The 22,549-nt window shown below is 46.1% G+C and overlaps 1 protein-coding gene across 2 annotated transcripts; it reads left to right on the forward strand.

Annotated features, from left to right (window-relative positions):
- The first annotated feature begins 198 nt into the window (after positions 1-198).
- Positions 199-22,120, forward strand: CLTA (clathrin light chain A). Of its 2 annotated transcripts, XM_015535000.2 has the most exons (5): positions 200-553; positions 8,212-8,249; positions 10,276-10,393; positions 15,063-15,174; positions 21,686-22,120. In XM_015535000.2, the coding sequence occupies exons 1-5, from the start codon at positions 337-339 to the stop codon at positions 21,855-21,857; spliced, it is 657 nt and encodes a 218-aa protein (XP_015390486.2). In that variant the 5' UTR covers positions 200-336; the 3' UTR covers positions 21,858-22,120. The 2 variants fall into 2 exon arrangements, with proteins under 2 accessions (XP_042819468.1, XP_015390486.2); XM_042963534.1 differs by lacking the exons at positions 8,212-8,249; positions 10,276-10,393 and having other exon boundaries at positions 199-553.
- The last annotated feature ends 429 nt before the right edge of the window (positions 22,121-22,549 follow it).

Raw genomic sequence — 22,549 nt, forward strand, 5'->3', positions numbered from 1 at the left:
AGCCACTTCCGCCTTCCTCAGGCCTGACTGGGCTCACTACCCTCACAGCCCGCGCTGCCCGAGTCACGAGTTTTCCTCGGAGGCCCTCCCCTCCTCCTGCTGATTGGGTGGTTCTTGAACTATTTCTGTCCTCTGATTGGTTGTTATCCCTTCGGCTCCCACCCCAACACGGCCTAGACCAACCGGATATAGGGGCAGGGTTTCCGCTTCCGCCTTCTCCCTCCCGCTTGTCGTCGGATCGCGGTCGCCGCCACAGCAGCCGCTGCGGGGCGCGGTGTCGGTGGGGCGGTTGGCTTGTCTCTCAACGTTGGTGTCCGTGCCGTTGAACTGCCCGCCATGGCTGAACTAGATCCGTTCGGCGCCCCCGCCGGCGCCCCGGGCGGCCCCGCGCTGGGGAACGGGGTGGCCGGTGCCGGCGAAGAAGACCCGGCCGCGGCCTTCTTGGCGCAGCAGGAGAGCGAGATTGCGGGCATCGAGAACGACGAGGCCTTCGCCATCCTGGACGGCGGTGCCCCCGGGCCCCAGCCGCACGGCGAGCCGCCGGGGGGTCCGGGTGAGAGTGCGGGCGCGTTTGGGGCGGGAGGACTTGTGTAGAAACTTGGCCCAGGGTGGGTCTAAGGGCTCTGTGTAACTTGTTTTTTTGCTGAACGGGGAGGAGGGTAAGGAAGAGTGCAAGGAGGAAACGAGACCCTGGCCCAGTCATTGCAGAAACCTAGGTTCGGTGAGCCTACTCTGTCGTATGAGTGTGTTTAAGTGCTCCTGGACGGGATAGAGCGAGAAAGCAAAGAAAATAAAGTACTTGTCAGGCTGACGAGCCTGAAGAAGCCGGTTCAGCTCAGGAACTTTTCATTGAGCACTTGCTGTGCTTTGAGCCTGGCCTCTGAAACGTAGCCGCATTGGCGCAGTTTGGCTAGACTTAAAGGCAAGTCTGAACCCAGCACAGAACCAGTTACTGGGAAAGGAAGGCAGAAAAAATGAGCATAGTGCTGTCGTTTTGGGGATATACACCAACAGAGGTGGCAATACAGTTCAGCATTTAAGGACTTCAGGGGTGTAGAGTTGGATTATGGGGACGAAAGGAGGCGTGAGTAGGGAACTCGAGGAAGGTGGCCTAGCCCTGGAGGAAGAAACTCCAGCCAAAGAAGGATAAGAGTTTTACCATTTATTGGACGGATTACAGCCAGGATTTCTGGAGCTCTACTTCCTCTAGGAACAGCTTTGGTAAGCAGTGTTGCCTAAGCAGAATTTAAGATTAGCCTGGACTAGCCTTCCAAAAGGTGAAGAGAGAATACTGTGTGGCCTTTTCCCAGCAGGAGTCTGGCAAAAACAAAACCAAAAAACGAGCCTTAGGATGCCAGCCCGACCTTTGAATGCCTTAGCTGTGGGTGATGTTTGGAATTATGGTGGAAGGAAGAGATGAGTGGAAGAGACCTTTCTAGTCATATGGGGAAGTAGGAAATTAGCTGGAAGAAGTAAGACCTGGGTTTTCATTTACTTAAAAAAAAAAAAGAATTAAAGGAGAATAGGGCACAGTAGGGCAGATAGGAGTGCTTGTACTACAGCCTTAAAGGGCCAGGCAGATAACATAAATGAGAGAAACCTGCTGGGAATGAGACGCTAAGGAGTATTGGAGACCGAGATTTTGTTGCACTGTAGTTGTGCTCTTCATGGAAGGATTCGGACTCAGAACTCTCAAATTACTGTGCCAGCCAAGCGGAACCATCTTTGTGAGTAGGAGTGGGGAGACTGCATGTTTACAGACTCTTGAGTTTTTATGCTGCACCATGGTACCTCCTAAGCAAATCAGTCCCCCAATAAAAACTTACATGAGAATATATGATACACTTGAAAATGCAAATTACAGCAAGCAGGTGGGACTGAACTGTGAACTGGGCTGTGGCAGGAGATGAAGTTGGCCTTAAGTGAATAGGTTTTTGTGGTTGGGTGGTGTTAACATTTGCCGGAGAATCATAAATTTACTTTTTAGATCCTTAGTTTACTTCCCTCATTTAATAAAAGAAAACTTGAGTCCTACAGAGCAATGAGTTGCTTAGGAAAAAAGGGCAAGTTTATTTCTGTGCCCCAAGTCCCCCTGCCCTTTGTACCATGTTGTGTTGCAGTTGTGTCAGCAGGGGTTTCGTGGGATAAGAGATGGTCATTTCTGAAAGGTACAGAAGTAGGCAGTTGTGCCTGCCTTGGGTAGGACAGAGTTCAGAGAATCAGTACCCATAGTTAGAAAACTGTCCTGATTCAAGGACAGTGTTACTCTTGCTCATGGTTGTGTCCCCAATGCCTAGCAGGGTGTCTAGCATGTAATAGATACTCAAAGGAATGAACAAAAATATTAGGTCTGAGAGTCCTGCATAGAAAGACAAATGTTGGTGATGGGCAGTTTGGAGAGGTAAAAGGGAGGGGATAGGTCCCCTGTGCATTAAGCTTTCAGCAAAGGGAAGGAAGGGATGGTTGCTGACTTAGTTTCTAGGAAGGATTTTGTTAGTGACCTAAGCGTTCATGGACTTGAAGCCAGTCCCCTGACAGTGCAGTTGAGATCGGTAATAGTGTAGTGGTCAGCAACTTCCTTTGGGAATTAGAGAACTAGTTGGGCTCTGCTTTCTTTCCTTTCAAAGAGGCACTCTAGTGGTTAAGATTCTGTGCTGTCCTAGACTGCTTGAGCCCAAGTTTAACTTTGTGGTTTCAGGCAGCTTCCGTAACCACCGCTGCCTTGTACAGATCTACAGAGTTGATAGGATTACATTAGTACCTGTAAAGCGTTAACACACTGTACTTGGTATTACTTGGTAGTAATACCACAGTTACCTGGCTGTACTCTTATTCCTTGGGAGTAGCGGGGAGAGAGAGGCATTACGAGGCTTATGGGCCTTGGGGTGTGCTGAGGAAACAGATTTTAGGAGGAAGCCCTGTATCGGATGTGTTACCGTACAGAAATATATGGGCAGGATGCTCTAACAGATTCAGGAAAGAGGAACATACTTAAACTTTCCCCAGCCTTGGGGGAAACTCCCATGAAGGATGGGAACAGGCAAAAACCGGAGGGCCTGAGCCTTGGATGACTCCCTCGGTTGTTAGGAGGTCTGGAGAAGAGAGGTTAGTTTCGAGGGGGGGGTGGGGGTGACCAGCTGAGTGAAGTGGCTCGCATACTGAAGAGCAAGTAGTCAGGAAAGTGGCAACATAAGTCTAGACCTGTGGAAAAGCGTCGATCGTGACGGCTAAGGAGGGAGGGGAGACCGCGGGTAAGGAGCTACTGAGAGATTATGGCAGTGAGGCAATATTTGTTGTTTCTGACAAGTCTATCCTTGGAGAAGGAGGGAGGGAGGCACATGAATTAAAGTTTTCTGGAGGAGGAGAGTTATTTTCTTGGTAGCAGTGGAGGAGAGAATTCAGGGAAGTCTCATGCATGATAATTAGTAGTACTGCCTACTTAATGTATGCCAGCTTCTTTGTAGTTTCACATCCATGCAGTAAGCGCAGGCTAAGTAGTGGCTTCCTATTACAGGTAAGAGCTGATCATCGGGGAAGCTGAGCAGTTTTCCTAAGGTAGCAAGCTAATACATGTCTCCACTGGAATTCAAACCGATGTGTGCCTGACCCCCAGTGGATGGGGAATGTGGGAGTCGAAGTGGGTTTGGGACAAAGTATCTTCCTTCTCTGGAAACTAATTCTGGCCTTTGTTTCTCTCTGGAGTTCCTGAGATGCCCTAGGAAGTTTCCTTCTGGAGCATCAGGTTACTTAGCTTAGTTACCCTAATAAATCAAGGCCCTAAATGTCCTCTATGCATGTTTTTGTAGCAATAGGAAATTCTTGGACTTGGGCCAGCTGAATGTCTGTACAGTAACTAACAAGAGTTCAGATCACTTGCCAGTGGGTTTTGAATGAGACTTCAGACCTAAAGGACAGGCAGCATGTGACTTAGGAGGAGGTATGGGATGACAGTTGCTCCTAGTTTTGTATATGGAGTAGCGATCAAAGTCTCTTCCTGTTGGGAATGGCCCTGGGTTGAAATATATTAAGGACAGTTGGTGTGTTAAATGTAATAAATTAACCAGAATTTAGGCTTAGGCCTGACCATACTAGCTATTATAAGCTCTAGGAGTCAAGATCATCTCACTCTTCCTGTCTTACAAAAACTAAATTCCAGGTGGATTAAAGAGAGGCATTTTTGTTATTTTAGTATCAGAAGAAAAGCGACTATCTCAGTATAAAAGTCCTTCAGCATAAAAGCAGATACAGAAATCCTAAAGGAAAAATTGATAGTGTCCGCATACAAGTTAAGTAGCTTTAGTTGTTAAATATTATAAATCATACAAAATGATAATGGGAAAAATATTTGTAATAAGAGGACAAATAATACAAAGCGAATATTTAGAGATCAGAAGATACAAAAATGGGCAAAATTCTCACAATTCAGTAAGGAAGAAAATCAAACGTCAGATACATGACTACCTCACAAGAAATAAGATTGACACAACAAAGCCACCTTAAGTTTTTTCCCTGCTATCAAATTAGCCAAAATTTAAAAAACCAAAACTCAGTCTTTAGTGTCATTAAGAGTCTGAGAAATGGGGGCACCTGGTTGCTCAGTAGGTTAAGCATCTATCTGACTCTTGATTTTGGCTCAGGTCATGATCTCAACAATTGTGAGATGAAGGGCTCTGCACTTAGCACAGAGTTTGCTTGGGATATTCATATTCTCTCTCTCTCTCTCTCCCTCCCTCCCTCCCTCCCTCCCTCCCTCTCCCTCTCTCTCTCCCCCCCCCCCCGCCCCTCTCCCCCTCTCTCCCCCCCCTCTGTCTCCCTCCCTCTCCCCCTCTCCCCCTCTCCCCCTCTCCTTCCCCACCCTCTCTCCCCCCTCTCCTTCCCCACCCCCTCTCCCCCTATCCTTCCCCACCCTCTCTCCTCTCTCTCCCCCCTCCCCCCTCCCCTTCCCCACCCTCCCCCCTCTCTCCCCACCTCCCCCACTTGTGCTTCCTTGCCCACCAGCCTGCTTGTGCTAGTGCTCTCTCAAACATTAAAAGAAAAAAAAAAAAGTCTGAGAAATGGGGCAGTCATGTGCTGATGGTAGTAATAGAAATAGACTAAAAGGGGTCAGGTGGTCAATGTTTAGTTAAAATGTATATCCTGGGGCACCTGGGTGGCTTAGTCCATTGAGCATCTGACTCTATCTCGGCTCAGGTCATGATCTCACAGTTTTGTGAGTTCAAGCCCCACATCAGGCTCTGCACTGACAGTGTGGAGCCTGCTTGGGATTCTCTCTCTGCCCCTCCCCCACTCTGCCCCTCCCCCACTCATGTTGTCTCTTTCATTCTCAAACATTAAAAAAATAAAATGTACATCCTGTGACCAGCAATTCTCTCTCTCTCTCTCTCTCTCTCTCTCTCTCTCTCTCTATATATATATATATATATATATATTTAAGTTTATTTATTTATTTTGAGAGAGAATCTTAAGCAGGCTTGAGCTTCTGACTCTTGATTTAGGCTCAGGTCATGATCTCAAAGAGTCATGGGATCAAGTCCTGTGTCAGTCTCTGTGCTGAGTGTGAGGCCTACTTAAGATATTCTCGGGGCGCCTGGGTGGCTCAGTCGGTTGAGTGTCTGACTTTGGCTCAGGTCATGATCTCACAGTCTGTGAGTTTGAGCCCCGTGTCAGGCTCTGTGTGCTGATAGCTTGGAGCCTGGAGCCTGCTTCGGATTCTGTGTCTCCCTCTCTCAGCCCCTTCCCTGCTCATGCTCTCTCTCTGTCTCTCAAAAATGAATAAACGTTAAGAAAAAAAAATAAAGATATTCTCTCTCTTTCTCTCTTCCCCCGCCCCTCTCCCCCACTTGCACACTCCCTCTAAAAGAAAACAGGGAAAAAAAATCAAGCTTTATTAAAAAATATGAGAACTATGTTGAAATAAGCAAGAACCATAACCAGCCGTTGAAACATAGATCAAAATCTATGAAGGTAGGTAAATGCTTAGATCCTGGCTGTTTGTATTCATGTATCAGATGATCTTTCCTCCGACTTCCTGGCCTGCTGAGGTATTGCACCACTTTTGAAAAGCTGATTATCTCATAAAACATGCATTTATTATTTTTTCTTACATATCTTAAAAAATCAAGAGAGAAAATACTGTCATTAATTATTTGCCCCTTCAAGAACACCTTATCTTTCAGGGAACCCTACACCTATTTTCAGGTCATTTGTGAAGGGCTGATACATCTAGGTTTATTGTAAGGATTAAAACTTAACGTGTATAAAATGTTGGACATGGTGCCTGGCACCTTGGAAACAATAGTAGGTTCTTTCATACTAAAAAAAAATGAGAAGTTAAGGACATAGATGAACGAATTCCAAGAAAGCATATGTTGTAGGAGTCTGGTTTCACTGAAAGCAGTTGCCATGTGTGTGCTAAAGGGTAGAAGCCGATGGGCTGAGCGTTGAAATTACATATTTCTTTCTTCTTTCTCTCTTTTCCTTTTTTTTAAAAAAATGTCTTAGGGAGATGTACTGGGGAAATAATCTATAAAAGTTTTCAATACTCAAAGCCAAGAGGAGAGTAACTGGGAGAAGCAAGAGAACCAAAAGAATGGATAAAATGTTAGGGTTGGTTTGGAAAATAGTTCGAGTTGGGTTTAATTAGTTAGGAATCAAGAGCAGAGGAGTGGTTTAATGAAATCTTTGCCTGTTCGAGGGAAGGATGAGCGCATCCTGCCCCAGGCCTCGAGGAAAGCCCTGATGTTTCCATAGAGTGCCTTCTGAGGGCCTTGTTGATGGTGGCCCACACTAACTGCTTGCTTGGCGTTCTTTCACTGTGTGGGTCCTTGTGTCTTTTAGGTTCATCTCTTATCTTCCGTCTCCCGCCCCAGGCAACAAGATGGTCGTTGTAGTTTGAAAAATTGGATACATGATAGAAGTCCTTCATAGTAGGTAGTAGATGTAGGTCGGCCAGCAGCTACAGAGTGCAGAATGTGTAGGTGGAAGCTACATTTTTATGTTGCCTGGATCAGGGATTTTGAAGGAAGGCAGAGCAGCCACTCCACGGGAATGGCATTCAGTCTGTAGATTGCCTCTTAGTGACTGCTTTTGGGTCAGGGCAGGGGTTAGGATGCAGGCTGATCAGGTAACTGAATTAGTGAGATACAGAATGGAGTTTTAAAAAAAAGTGGGACGGGGATCCCGGCAGATAGACCAGAGCACGCTGTATGTAAAGGCCATCCTTTCATAGAGGCCCAGTATTGCCAGATCGTCCGTCTGCCTGCCTTCATCCCCAAACCTGGACATCCCGGTTTGGGAAATTTTCTTACTTAGTACTTACTTGTGTTTTAAATATGGTTAGCTTGTGGACCACTGTTTTGTTTGCTTTTAATTTTTTTAATGTCTCCTTGCTTGCTTGCTTATTTATTCAGAGAGCAGTCAGCGCAGACTCCGACACGGGGCTCCACCTCACGAACCTGACTGAGCTGAGGTCAAGAGTCTGATGCTTAACCGACTGAGCCACTAGGCATCCTTGGACCACCATTGTGTACCATATGGATTGGTAGTCTCTAGGTCTTACTTGAAAAGGCATTTTTTACATTTCTCAGATGGACCTTCTCATTTAGCTCATGAATAATTGATTGTGCAAGACTGGATTGTACACCATACTTTGAGTTTTTTGTAACTTGTGTCCTTGAAAACACTGATTTAATTTGGTATGCCCAAATCTTACTAGCCCAGGCTAATTCCAGGTAGTCTGGAGGAATTAGCAAGAAGTCAAGTGTAGACCCCTGGGTCTCTATAGGCACAGGATGGAGAGTTCTTACCTCCAAGAAAGCACCTTGGTTTGAATATGAAGCTGCATGTCACCGCTGACTGGATGATTCTAGGGCCCACTTTTGCTTTGCCTTCTCCAGAACTTTCATAGACACTGTTGCTCTCTGAGATTCTTCTGCCAGGCGTCCATGTGTTCTCTTTCTAGGCCAGAAGATCAAAAGGTTTTGAACTAGGGGCTTGGTGCAGATTTATCCACATTTTGGTGAAGTAATTTGTGTATAAGTACATCTTGATTTCATTAAACAGGAAGTCATTTGTTCTGTCTGGTGCCTAACAAGGGATAGTGTTAGTATAACTTACAGTACCTGCAGCATATAGTATGGTATTATATGCTAGAGTGCTTTGGCCTAGCGTTTGACCAGCCCTGATTGATAGACTGAATTTTATGTCTTGCAGATGCTGTTGATGGAGTGATGAATGGCGAATACTACCAGGTACAGAGTACTCTGATTATGTTGAATGATAGTGGTCAAGGCTTCCTTTCCTGTGATTTGAATTCACTGATCTAGAAAGGACTCCACTCTTTTGACTTTCCTAGATGTATTACTATTGAGTATGTTACCTGCTAGAATGGAAGGATTTGAAGAGAAGTGACGTTGATAGAGCCTTCTTCTAAAATGTTACTGACCTGGCCCTAGTGTTACCAGTTTTATTCTCCAGAAATGAACCTTCGTGATGGTCATGGTAGCAGTGACTAAACACTATGTGCCATGTACTGTGTTGAGTGTTTCTACTTAATCTCTAATTTTCTCAACAACCCGGGGAACCTGTACTATTGTTCTTCCCATCTTACAGATGAATAAACTGAGGCACAGAGAGAGAGTAGTCTAAAAGTAACAAAGCTGGTATGTGGTGGGGCCAGCATTTGAACTTTTGAGACGATATTGGGGGTGGGGGTGGCTGGAATTTTTGGTTACTACCATTATTTTACCTCTTCCTCACTAAGCTTTCAGTTGCTAGCCCAACTTGGATTACCTTAAACACAGAAGTTTTAGCAGTTTATGTAATTGAAGTGTTCTCGGACTCTGGCTGCCAAGCATGCATTTTTGTGCTCTAGCTTTTTTCATGGTGGTCGAATGGTGGTCACAGGGCACATTGGGCTTCACGTGTGCATGTCCTTTTATCTAGAACAAGTGGAGGTTTCTCCCTTCTCCCAAGCACCCAACAAGAGTTCTGTGTTTCCTCCTGGACCAAGTGGAAGTAGTCACTATAGCCTTGGGGGAATAGCATGATGCTTTGCTTATGCCTGGGTTTCTTCTGCCCGTCCCTCAACCAATTAAAGAAGGATGTTAGTCTAATTGGTTTAAACCAAGGATGGACTAATTTTTTCGTTAAGTACCAGGTCGTAAACATTTTAAGCTTTGTCACGAAGGTCTCTGTCAGACTACTCTTGCTGTGCTGTGAAAGCGTCCATAGACAGAACATAAGTGAATGGGCACGGCTATGTTCCAGTAAAATGTAATTACAAAAACAGGCAGCTGGCACGGACTCTAGTTTCCAATCCCTGGTTTAAAGCTTAATCCTTAGAGTGAGACACAACAGCGTTCAGATTCTGGCTCTGTCCCTAACTAGCTGTGAAGTGGATGTGTCAGTTCTGTGTCTCAGTTCTCCAGCTGTGAAATGGGAAGAAAAACTTTGCTTGGGGGATAAAGCTTTTATGTGCCTGACACATGGAAAGTGTTACTAAGTTTTGTTTGTTTGTTTTTTAGTTACTAATATTTTAAGTAACTCCCCTTCCATCTTTTATGGTCTGGTTAGGTTAATTTGGAATTTACTTCCTAGTTCAACAGGTGAAAAATCTAAAAGATAAATCTCTTAAAGATTAAATTCTGTTTGAGTCTTTATCAGTGTATCAGCTGTCAGACCTTAGCCACTATAAAAGAGAATCTGCGCCCCCCCCCCCCCCCCCCGACCTGTGACTCATATTTGCTTGCCTTTTTATTCTTTTCTTTGGTGTGACTGTAGGGACTGCACGTTTTCTTTTGGACTCTTTTACCCAGAGTTCTCACATTTTGGTTAGGTGGCATTAAGTGATCTTTTTCCTACATTGTATAATGGCATTTAGAAGCCTTAGGTTCTAGGCCTTTCTGGGCTGTGTATTTACCTTTGTTACTTTGAAGATTCCACAGAAGTTGTGTGTCAAGTGGGGAAACAAAAACCGTTAACACTGTTTCCTAGGAAGTCCATTATTACCCGCCTCCCCAATTTTCCTCTCTCCCACTCACGTCCCATTTATTAACAGGATAAAAACTACCTCCCTTGTAGATTGTAAGGATTATGTGCAGTAATGTTGAAAGCTCCCTATTGGCACGTGAGGTTGTGTTGTTGCTTTTAAGGTAATCCTTTAACATGTTACAACAGCCTCCGTGCTGTACATAACCAGGGGTTCTGCCACGGATGAAGTGTGTTTCAGGAAGGAACGTCTGGTACTGATAGAACACAATTGTGTTTTGTGTTAAGGAGAGTAATGGTCCAACAGACAGTTATGCAGCTATTTCACAAGTGGATCGCTTGCAGTCAGAGCCTGAAAGTATCCGTAAGTGGAGAGAAGAGCAAACGGAACGCTTGGAAGCCCTTGGTAAGGAATCCCTTTATGTCTTTGGGTGTCTGTTTTCAGTGTGATAGTTGACCTTGACTCTTACCCTTTTTAACTAGAATTAGCCATAATGTCCTTGTCTCGTATTTGGGAAGATCTCTTTCTCAACCTAAATAAAGGCCCCGAGGCCACCCGCATGGAGTCACTTGATCACAGGCCATTGTGTGAGGATTAGGGCAGCTCGGAGAGTCACCACTGAGTGCATCCTCTCAGGAAGAGCAGAGCGGTGCTGTGGAAAGAGTCCTGAGCTTGGAGTAGAAGACTAGGTTCAAGGCCCAGGCTTAACTCTTACCAGCTCTGGGCACTTGGTTGCTCAAACCTTCCAGTGTCTGTTACTTCCTCTGTGGAATAAGATCAGTGTTACCAACCCCAAGGGTAGTCCGGGGTGGTATTTATAAGGGTGTTGTATAAACTTGTAGGTATCCTGTCCATGTGAGAGACTCCAGAGTCCATTTATCATTTGAAGGCTGAATTTAAGGTAATGCTTTAAGAGGAAAATGTAAATTGTAGGAAACATGTACAATTTTGTTTTCCTGTTCTGATAGCTCTGTAAGGTACGTTTTTACCCCTGTAGGTAGGTGAGGAATGGGAGAATCCCAGGATAAGTTTTTGAGTCACTTAGCTAAGAAGTGGTGGAGTCACAATTCAGCTCGAGTCTGCCCTGTCTCATAGTCCAGACCCATCTGTCCCTTAGTCACATGGCATTTAGTGAACACTATCCCACCAGGCAGGCCCAGCCCAAGATCAGTGCCAGCCGGCCTGGCCTTCGGTGAAGATCTGTGTATGGAGTGTCGCTTTCGGTCAGGATTGGGAGGCTTGGTATCTGTACTTGAGAGTTGCAGAGGTATGGCACAGTGTGGACATAAAGCCATGGGGCAGTCTTCTCAACTTTTCATTAAAAAGAATGAAATGTTAATGTTATTCATTAAACAGAATAGTTGAAAGAAGAGTAAAATGAACTTGTGTGTACCCCCTAGATTCAGTAATTAACATTTTGTCATATTGGGTTATCTTTATATAAATGTAATGCGTGTGTGTGTGTGTATGTCTTATACACACACATTTCTAGTCCACTTTCAGATACATCACGTATTTTATGCCTAAATATTTTATTGTGTATCTAGAAATAACGATGTTCTTCTGTGTGCCCACAATGTCAGCGTTATTCTTTCTTGGGAACCACTGAATTAGTAAACACGTGAGTCCTGTTCTTCAGTTGGGGTAGTTGACACATGGAAGTAGGACCGAGTCTGTTATTTCTCCAGTCCAATTTATGTGACTTTGAGATCAAAGGACACACTTCTATTTGAACCTTTATGGCACTATCCAGTAGTAATGTCTTTGATGATGGAAATACTACGTTATCTCTGCTCTCCAGTAATGGTAGCCACTAGCGACATGTGGCTGTTAAGCACGGGAAATGTGACTCATGTGACTGAGCAACTGAATTTTAAATTTTAACAGCCACGTGTAGCTAGTAGCTCCTGCATCGGATAAGATGAAAATTGTCCTCGTGGTGCCGGCAGCCTTGGTCCTGGCTGCTGCTTCTGAGTAAGCTGAGAGGCAAGACTTAGCTGGTATTAGTGTTTTTCACGTTTCAGAACCCAACTTTATCTTTTCCCTTTCCCCAAAGTTTAGTGAAGTTGTCTTCCATGGAGGGAGTACACTTTTGGTGTCTGGAAGAATTGCGTTTTTTCAGTTACCAGATTGGGCACCTTGGGAATGTTCAGTGAATTGTAGTTTTCTTAAGATGCTTTTTAAAAAAAAAAATTTTTTTTAATCTTTATTTATTGTTGAGAGAGAGACAGGGTGAGCAAGGGAGGAGCAGAGAGAGAGGGAGACACAGAATCTGAAGCAGGCTCCAGGCCCCAAGCTGTCAGCATAAAGCCCGACGTGCGGCTCGAACCCACGAACTGTGAGATCGTGACCTGAGCCGAAGTCGGATGCTCAACCGACTGAGCCACCCAGGTGGCCCCTTAGGATGTTTTTATGAAGGAAGTCAAACATGTGGCTTTGCAAATGAATTAAATTGGTCTGTGAACCTTAGGTGTTTTTTCAGTTTTGTTTTGTTTTTTTTTTCCTTGCAAGAACTGTGAGAAAGCACAGATGCTAAAAATAGAGAATCCACATCAGTCGTTTTCAGCTTAGCTGTTGGCTGTGTCCTCAAATAATTTTCCTTTCCATGAGCAGTAATAGGGATTGCCAGAGAAGACAGCCGTCCATGTGCCCTGCTCTCTAAGGGGACTCTTCATCCTTCCCTCTCTTTTCTCCTGCCCAGATGCAGAGATTGTATTGCAGCTTAGATCTCTGCCCTGTTGTACTAAGCATTTAAGAATTCTAAATTCTTATTGCTAGTGTCCCTTCATAAATCTGTAAAAGCAAGTAGATGATTTAAAGAGGTGGTTTTCTGCAGCGACTACAATCTGCAGATCACAATTTTTATTTAATTTTTCAGAGAAATAACTTGAAAAAAATCATTAGACTACACACAAAGGCAAATACTCTGCAGTCAAAAAGTAATGTTTTAGAAGTGATTTCACCACTCTTGAAAAGGTGACCTTCAATTTTAACCTTGGTACTCTTAGGTTTCTTGTCCACACGCACTGCCAGCTCACAGCATTTCCCGTCGCATCGTGGCGTTCTCCATTTCACGTACACAACAGGCTACAGGCTAACAGCTGCTTTAGAACCTGAAACTTTTGGAGAGTTTCTAGGTGCCAGTAGGCTATTTCTAGTACTTACAGACACAGCCTTTTCTGTAGGTTGTTACTATAAAATGTGCTTGCAAAGGCCCAAAAAATGCTCCCAAATGCTCAGTTTCTTTCCTTCAGGGGGTTACTGGCCACCACCGCTGCTTTGTAACCTCCTCGAGGATGCTACTTACGGGTCGGGCTCTGGCTCTGTGCTGTCCAGACTCTTTTCTGGAGCACTGGTGAGCACCTTCCAGTCACATATTGTGATTTTTTTTTTTTTTCTAGGCTTGCTTTCCTTCCCATCCTTCCCTTTGGAGGCAGCTTAATGAAGTAAGATCGTGTAAGCTTTAGAGGCAGATCTGGGTTTGAATCTTAGCTCTGCCACTGACTTTAACCTTTAGGAAAAGTTACTCAAACTTTCTGAGCTATAGTTTGTCTCAGTGCTGAGCATGGGTCTAGAGTTTACCTTCTTGGGATTGTTATAAAGATTCAATGAGGGGTCTATTATAAAACACCTGCGACAGGCACCTGGGTGGCTCAGTTGCTTAAGCATCCAACTTCGGCTCAGGTCATGATCACGGTTCACGAGTTCAAGCCCCACATTGGGCTCTTTGCTGATGGTGCAGAGCCTGCTTGGGATTCTCTCCCCCCTCCCCCCCTCCCCCTCTCTCCCTCTCCCCCTCCCCCCCTTCCCTCCCTCTCTCTCTCTTTCTCTTTTTGCCCCTTCCCCCACTCGTGTGTGCGCACTTGCTGTCTTCTCTCTCAAAGATAAACTTAAAAAAAATTTTTTTTTTTAACTAAAAACACCTGCCAGAGAGTGTTTCCTTAAGAACATGTTTAAAAGTGAACTCTCAGAGTAACTTCAGATGTCAGCTGCATGTGACCTGCATTTCTGTCTCCCGCTCTCTGCTGACTTGGTCTTTTTAGCTAAATGTCTTAGTGAATACTTAGTTCTGAGAAACTAAATGTTTGAGAATCCAGTATGGCAAACCTGCTAAGTTTGCGTCTTCTAATTTCTAGAACCTTTTGGATAACTGTTAGTGATCCCCTACCCCACCTCAACCCCCAGCAGTCCTCCATTAGTTTCTTTAGTTGTGTCTTAGCTCTGCCACAGACTCACTCTGCAGTCCAAGCAGGAGTAGCTATTTTGTGGTCCCCCTCAACATTTACCATCTATATTCTACCGCCTATATTCCTGAATCTTCTCTACCTCTGGTAATTTTAACAACAGCTCCCTGCTTCATAGAGGTGCTTCTACCATTTTTAGTTAAAAGAGAGTGCCAACTTATGTTTTACAAAACCATTGGTTGTCAAACCTAGGCTGTTAAATATAGTTTGGGAGAAGATGTTGTTAGATGATGTAATATTAATTGTCCACCCTGAACTGATATTGACAGCATTATTAAAGAATGGTCCTTAGTTGTTTTTTCCCTGGTTGGTGCCCCCAAAGGCTTTTTTCTATTAAGAAAGTATTCTTGGGGCACCTGGATGGCTCAGTCGGTTAAGCGGCCGACTTCAGCTCAGGTCATGATCTCGCGGTCCGTGAGTTCAAGCCCCACGTCGGGCTCTGTGCTGACAGCTCAGAGCCTGGAGCCTGCTTCAGATTCTGTGTCTCCCTCTCTCTGACCCTCCCCCGTTCATGCTCTCTCTCTGTCTCAAAAATAAACGTTAAAAAATAAAAATAAAAAAGAAAGTATTCTTCCCCTACCCCACCCCCAAAAGAAATCCCAAAATTAGTGAATCCACTAGTGTCAGTGGATTGAGATAAAATATGAAACCCCTTGAATAGAATCCCTGAGATCAGAGACTGGATGCACAAACAGGGAAAACAGAATTTTGTCTTCCTTCCTGCCTAGTCTCCCGCCAGCACACAGCAATTTTCATAAGACTAAAAAATTTATGGAACAGACTTCAATTTGTGTTTTGCCTCATTTTATTTCTTTTCCTTCCCTTCAAAGATGCCAATTCTCGGAAGCAAGAAGCAGAGTGGAAAGAAAAAGCAATAAAGGAGCTAGAAGAGTGGTATGCGAGGCAGGACGAGCAGCTACAGAAAACAAAAGCAAATAACAGGTCAGTCCCCGGTGCTGCCAGCACTGCTTGCTTTCCAGGATGGAATCAAATTCATATCCAGTGGCCAATGTAGTTCTCACGTGCTGCCTCTTTTAGTGTGAAATGTATTTGCAGGTTTTGGAAAAAGTACTTGAAACATAAAGGTTGCAGGTCTCTCGGGTCTTATGAGCTTAATCCAGCCTGTCCTTTAGCCATCCCAGTTGCAGTGGATTTAGCTCTTCAGCTAAGAGTTTGGTTAATATGTGTTGCTTGTATTGGTATGAAGCAGCAAAAGGGAAAGTTATGTCATGGATTAAGTCCACATGCAAAAATGTAACCCTGAAATGAAGGGCTGCGTTCATGAATATACCAGGATCTCAGTACTTTGGGGATTATAGACTTGGTCATGTTGCAGCCCCTAAATACAGCCTTGCTTTCTGAAAGCTGCTAGGCAGAGGGGCCCATTAGCAGGGAAATGTGCTTTGTAATTCAGTAGCCAGGGATGTTCTGACACGGTGACTTGAGAACGAAGGATCCTCCGCGTACATCTGTCTGAGAAAATTGACCTAAGATTGACCTTTTGAAAGTGCTCTTCAGGATGTACTCCCTAAAGTTGAGGGAGAAACTAAGCGCCTCCTCCTCTCCCCGCCGAGCAGGAGCTGTGGTCTCATGCTCAGTCTGCTTGGAAGTAGCTCAGAGAGGTGGAGGCAGCACTGCTGGCCTTGATGTAGGCCAGTGGCTTGCCTTCCTGCTGCATCCCGAGCCCAGCTCTCAACACGGTCGCTTCACTACCTCAGTGGAAAGTTAGGCTAGACTGAGCCTGGGGATAGTTGTAATTTTCAGGGTAAAGCGCCTTCTTAGGTTCCTGCCTCAGAGGCAGAAGTTGGTTTAAGTGCTCTGGTCTCTGGCAGCTTCTTGCTGGAAATCTGCCAGAAAAGAGGGAGCAGACCGCTTTGCCAGCCAGCCTGTGCCATCGTGGGGCACCTACAGCAGAACAGATGGACCATTGTGTGCGGTAGGCTTCGGCTACCTTTCTCTTGTTGGCCATAGTTGGTTCTGTTGGCTGCGTCTTAAATGCCAAATGGGAGCCTAGTCCTGGCCCCCTTCCTGTGGGGAGGTGTTTTCTAGGAATGCTTCTCAGGTTCCAGTGAAGTTCTAATACGGTGGGGACTGCCCTCTGGTCTTCACATTGAGTTGCTCAGGGTGGCATTAACTACCAGGGCTTCTCCTGAGCTTGTGGTCATTTTGAAGTGCTGACAGGTCCAGGCTGCTTTATTCTGTGCTCATTCCAGATGATTTACCACAGATACAAGTTCACATCTCTAAAGGGAGATGAGCGAGTTCTTTGTGCAAGTACCGTGTGAGGCCCCATTTATTCTAGCAAGTTGCCCAGGAGTCCGTCTGCCCGGAAGTACTTGGTAAAACCAGGCTGACCCTCCCTGTTCAGGGTCCCTGATATGTAAACAAGTTGACATACAGATTCTCAGACTTAAAAAATTATTATGGTGGGAATAGGCTTCTAATTGCAGAAATTTCAGGCCAGTTTTGCTAAACTGTAGCCCTTCTGGAAAGAAAGGGATTGTCTGTATACAGTATCAGTTATCCTTGGAGTAAGCACTCCTGTTTTCAGGAGCTCAGTCTCTAAGGTTTAGTCCCTCCAGGCATCGGTTTAGGGCTTTGGTACCTTTCTTAGAGTCGTACAATGTCTGGTTGGATGATGTCGTAGGTGAACTTCCCAAGTTCCAGGGAGGGGAAAAGACTTAAACTTGCCACTCATGGAGAATGTGTAGCTGTTTCAAAACCAGGTCACGAAGCGCAGGGCAGACTCTGAGTGTGTAAAACTAGAGGCACATGAGCCATTGTCACCAGGGTTCCAGGATAGAAGGGGTGGTTTTTACATTTTACTCCAGTTAGTTTTCATGGACTAGCATGGGAGCCGTTTAGAGCCACCGTGGGGAACTTCTTCCAATGGCACACACCCCCTCCTCGAGATTGTGACATTGTTGACCACTCCCCCTCCGTGTTTGATTCTCTAAACAGCATCCTGTGGGACTAAGTCCCATTTATATATGTAAAGGAACTCTGTTCATAGGTAAAGAGTATTTTGAGAAAATGAAGTGTTCGTTTCAAGCCCTTCTCTCTGGATGACTTTTGCAGCAGCTGGATTTTTAAGGGGGAACACAAAGATAGGTAGAGTAGTTTGAAAGAAGAGATGCAGTGGGTAGCAAGGGCCTATATTTGTATCGTCAGGCCTCCTGACTTCTAGGTGCCCCAAACTAAAACCTTCTAGGTGCCCAGGCACGGTGCTGGGCAGATGACAGCAGATCTTGCCTTCACTGCATCTGTAGACTGGTATCAGTCCTCAGATTGCATCTCCCTGCTTTTATCCCAACTCAGGATGCAGATGCCACTGCACAAGAGCCATCAATTATTAGTGACAGCCTGTGGAAACAAATTCCTCCTCCACCGGAGCCAGTCAGGACAGTGTGTACTCCAGACCGGCCGCAGAGCATGTTCCCTTCCAAACTGACAGAAACATTTCCCCTTTTACAGGGGTCTCTGGTGCTAGCTTTTCCCCTCTTTCAAGACTTCTAAAAGTTGGCAGACATTTTTCCCATGCCCCGTTGGGGCTATTGATGTGGGTCACCTCTTGAGCACCCTGTGGGAAAGCAGCCTTTCCCACAGGCTTCCATGAGGATTGCTGCGTTCAGGCCCTTCTGTCTGGTGGGTGAAGAACAAACAGGCCACTTAGATGATGATTTTCCATTTGTCCTGCTTGTCTGTAACCCGACCCGGATGGGGCTCTGCTGTCACTAACAAGCTCTTTAGTCTTGGGGCTAACTGCAAAGGAACTGAAGCCTGGCATTCAGGCTTTTGTTGTCTTAGTGATGCCTCCCCTGGAGTCACTAAACCTTTATTTTCTTCCAGTAGGAGCAAGCACAAACTGAAATTGATTAGGTTTAGCCCTTTGTGTAAACTAAAAGGATTATGGGCTTACAAGCTGTCTGGCCTTTCCTTTCCCGCCCACTCATTCTGCCCACAAACAACTCTGTTTTCCTGCTGACTCACTGAGAGTTACAATCAAATTTCCACAAAACACCTCCCATGTATAAACCAAAATGGGAAAGAAGGCAGGCTGTGGGTGAGTCTAAAAATAAACTGAAATAAAATTACTAGAATTTCCCTTTAAATAAATAAGTGACCCTAGGTTAATAAACAGGCATGATTTTCCTTCAAAATGCCCCTTCTGCTCCTGTGCCCCAAAACCAGCCTGGCAAAGGACAGGGTAAGATTTCCGCAGGGAGGTTCCCTGCCCACCCACAATAGATGGGGTGGGCTGGCTGGGCCCAGGGATTCAGCCTGGGGCAACAAAGTCTAAATAAGCCAGCCTGTCTGTGGGGGTGTAAACTCCTCCACCCAGCGTGCCCCCCTTCCCTTTCTGTCTCATAGAGCCCTGCCACTTTGATCCATTCCTGGTGTGAGAGGGGAAGTGAAGTTGGGGTTTCTGGACTGCACCTTGTGGTGGCAGTCCAGTCTGGCATGGACTGAGCAGACGAACCAGCTTATTCGGGGACACACAGGAAGACGGTGCCAGAGCCAGGACCCTGGGCTGCAGTCCTTTCCGCCAGACCACTTGTGTCCGGCAACTTTTTCCTCATCTGTTCCCAGAATACTGAAAACTGATCCCATTCAGCCAGGGTGGTTCGGAAGCAGTAGTTGGATAATGGCTTTGGGGCCTAGCGTGTTTGGTGTCAGGCAGCTGGCAGCGTTCGTGCCTAGCGAGACTCCCTGAGGCTGACGGGAAGGCGGGGTGGCTTCCCGGTCATCTGCCAGCGGGGAAGGAGCCTTACTGCACAGTGCAGAGAGCCAGGCTGGCCTGCTTCTGAGTTCTGCCGCCTGGGCTTGAGCAGGTTGCTTCATCTCTAGGCCTCCTGTTACCTGATCTGTAAAGTGTTGGTGAGACCACGTCCTAGTGTTCTCCTAGGTCGTCGGGGTTGAGGATTGGATCGGATGGATTCGGAGTCTCTAAAAGGGCTTACCTGGAAGCGGGTGCTGAGAAAGGCTTGCCGTTGTCAGGAGAAGGTGGGGAAGGAGTTGGCAGGGCTCCCTTGGGAGAACCCGCCCCTGGGGAAGTCCAGTGGAGAACCTTGCCTGCTGGTCTCCAGCACTTGAAGCCTTGCTGGGTGAGGACGGAGCCTTGGGAGCAGCGCCCTGGAGCACAGTCATGCCTCTACTGTGGATTTGAGATGTTTCTGCTTCTCAATGTTCTCTCTTTTTTCCTGCCTGCTTGCCTGCCTTTTGGACCTCTTGCTGTCTAGGGTGGCAGATGAAGCTTTCTACAAACAACCCTTCGCTGACGTGATTGGTTATGTGTATGTTGCAAAACTAATTCCTTTTCTTGTTTTGATTCTACTTTTTGTTTAGAGTTAATGTTCCTGTTATGTCACAAGTTGCTTTGCTTTCTGAATTATTTCAGATTGGCACTCTGGGGATTGCCTAAGAGTTATAAGGTTGGGGGTATGACCCATCGATTTGTGTTGCAGAATCGTGACTCCCTTTAACTCCGATAGCCCTTTTGCACATCCAGGGTTTTGGAGAGAAGGAAGCAGATTCCCTTTTAAAATGTGGGTCATTTGTGACCTTGTCTGGGAAGGCTGTGGGACGGGGGTGGGCTCTAACTTCTTGCTACCTACCTGCCCTAGGTGGGGACGGGACGTGTCCCCACCTGGAACAGGTGGAAGCTCCGTGGTTGGGAGCTATTCGGGGGGGGGGGGGGGGGGGAGGCAGGATTTCCTACATTTAATTCTATAGAACGACATGTGGGGTTGGTTGCTTCTCCCTTGGGGCAGCAGAGTCCAGAGGAGATTGTCTCATTGGGTAAGGGGAGAGCTCTGTAATTGTTTCTCTATGGTTTTATATGTTGGAAATTGTTTAGTGGCCACCTTCTGATGCCCTGTCCCCCTAGTGTGGCACAAAGAGGCCCCAAGCTTTTTAAGGTCCAGATAGCCAAAGCTGTCTGGTGTGGGCCACTGTGGTTTCTTCCTCCAAAGAAAACTACATCTTCTCTGGAAAAGTACTTAAGGATTCTTGTTTTCAGAGCAGTATTGCTGTTTCCTTAAGAATTAGGACTAGCTTGATATAAGGGAGATGAGGGTAGAAGGGTGGACAATAGGCTCATGGCTGTAGAGCCTCTTAGGGCCTGTGACCTTTACACGTTCATCTCTTTAGAATACAGAGCGGGGTTCCCTGGGTCCCCAGATGCATTTGCAATGAGATTTGTGAAATGCTGGACTTACAGGTGGTGTTGGATTGATTTTTTGCACATTCTCTCTGGAGTAGAAATGGAGACTGAAAAGGTCGAGTCTGGGTTTGCTGGGCAGCAGGGTGGCCCAGCAAAGCCAGCTGCACGTTCCCAAGTGTAGCTAGAGTGGCAAGGGCATGTCTAGCTTACTGACCATCTGCATTGAGCTCATTCTCATTTTCTATATCTGACCTAAAGTTTCTCTCCTTGTTTTCTTTTCTTCTCTTCACCTTTAAGCACAAACATAAACCATCCTTGCTACAGCCTAGAACAGTTAAGTAAACCTTTCTCACTGCCCCTAACTGTGTGTGCCATGAAGTCGCAGTGTTGTAGTGGCTCTGGGCTTCAGCAGTGTCTGCCACGGCCATCCCTGTGAGAGTGCCACCCCCGTCCCCACAGACCAGTCATCTCCATTGCTTTTGCTTTGCCCGTGATGCTTGTCGGAGTAGATGAATATAGTGTGTCTTCCCTCCTCCTTCTGCTGTCCTTTCAGGCTGTAGCTCCCACCAGTTCCCAACTGGGGGGTGGGCTGACCTTGACGTGAAAGATCGTTGGAGCAGCATCCTAGCAAAAAGCAACTGACATTGATTGGCTGTTCAGCCATCAGATGCCCACCCCTTCCAGAGAGTGCCCTGAGTGGCCCAAGGCACCCGGCTGGAGGGAAAATGGCCAACTTTGAGCTGCACTGGACAATGTCCTAACAAACCCCCTTCCAGAATGGCTTTAAGTCTCTAGTGCCTGCTCGCATGGGAGCTTTGTCTTGAATTCCTTTTGATCTGCCCTGTTTCTCTCCGGTCTTAGGGATAAATCCAGAGGCTATCGTGCAATGACCGGTGGGCTTTTTAGAAGTCTCTGAATTTACTTGAAACTCCGTAGAGCCCAACATAAAACCACTGTTCACATTCTTGACCAGCCTGCTGCTTTGCTCCTGTTAATGAAGGCAGTGCATAGCTGGCCAAGGACTTGCTTTTTTAATGCTCTGTGTCAACAGAGACAGAGAGAGAGTGAGCCCTGCACCAAACACCTGTATTCCAACATTTTACACAGCAGTCCGGGCCCCTGTGCCTGGGAGAACTGGCCACGTGTCTGCTCCTGAATCTGACCTGAGCCAGGCAGGGGCTGTTACTCTTTGGAAAAGCAGATGCCATTCAGTCAGGCATGAAGAGGCAGCCACCAGGTAGCTCACAAGGGGTTCTACATTAAACCAACATATTTCATTGTTGCTTCCAGGGCAGCAGAAGAAGCCTTTGTAAACGACATAGACGAGTCGTCCCCAGGCACTGAGTGGGAACGGGTGGCCCGGCTGTGTGACTTTAACCCCAAGTCCAGCAAGCAGGCCAAAGACGTCTCCCGCATGCGCTCTGTCCTCATCTCCCTCAAGCAGGCCCCCCTGGTGCACTGAAGAGCCACCCTGTGGAAACACTACATCTGCAATATCTTAATCCTACTCAGTGAAGCTGTTCACAGTAATTGGATTAATTATGTTGAGTTCTTTTGGACCAAACGTTTTTGTCTTTAGAGTTGATCATTGTTTGTGATTGCATGTTTCCCTCAACTGTGTTCTCCCTGGCATTCAGAGAGGAGGGGGAGGAAGCCTCCCAAAGGTAGCCTCAACCTCTACTTTTGTGCATTATTCTGAGAATAAATTTGTTTCAGAAACGATAACCATGAAGTCTCATTATTGACCTCAAGATACACTGCACGTTGGAGTAAGATTGGAAAGGATGATGGATTTCCTTTTATCATTTCTAGCACTGAGGAGGCACAGCCACGGAGTGTCCACCCCTGCTCTGAACTCAAAGAGCTCCAAGTTACTGCCATCTGTATGTAGTAGGATGCTGTAGAAGTTTCTATTTGAAAAAAGGGAGTCCCGTGGCTGAAAATTAACCTCCCATTGCTCCCCAGAGAGCTGTGATTCCCCTTACCAACCCAGATATTTTTCCCAGCCGGCTCTTGTCACTGTCCCCTACCCTAGGGGCTTGGGTAGTATTTTTCACCAGGGGTCTCTCTGGGGTATATATTATTCCATCGGATTGACCCAGTAAACCTGAATCAGGATGGCATTACTTTGTGGCTAGCCCTGTTACTCTGAAT

The sequence above is a fragment of the Panthera tigris genome, chromosome D4 (assembly GCF_018350195.1).
Source record: "Panthera tigris isolate Pti1 chromosome D4, P.tigris_Pti1_mat1.1, whole genome shotgun sequence".
Lineage (NCBI taxonomy): Eukaryota > Metazoa > Chordata > Mammalia > Carnivora > Felidae > Panthera > Panthera tigris.

What these genes read in the sequence shown, in the direction of transcription:
- CLTA (XM_015535000.2), top strand. Translation starts at nt 337, where the DNA reads ATGGCTGAACTAGATCCGTTCGGCGCCCCCGCCGGCGCCCCGGGCGGC. An exon ending in TGAATGGCGAATACTACCAG is followed by an intron (nt 8,250 to 10,275) that starts GTACAGAGTACT and finishes TTTTGTGTTAAG; the next exon opens with GAGAGTAATGGTCCAACAGA. An exon ending in AAAACAAAAGCAAATAACAG is followed by an intron (nt 15,175 to 21,685) that starts GTCAGTCCCCGG and finishes TGTTGCTTCCAG; the next exon opens with GGCAGCAGAAGAAGCCTTTG.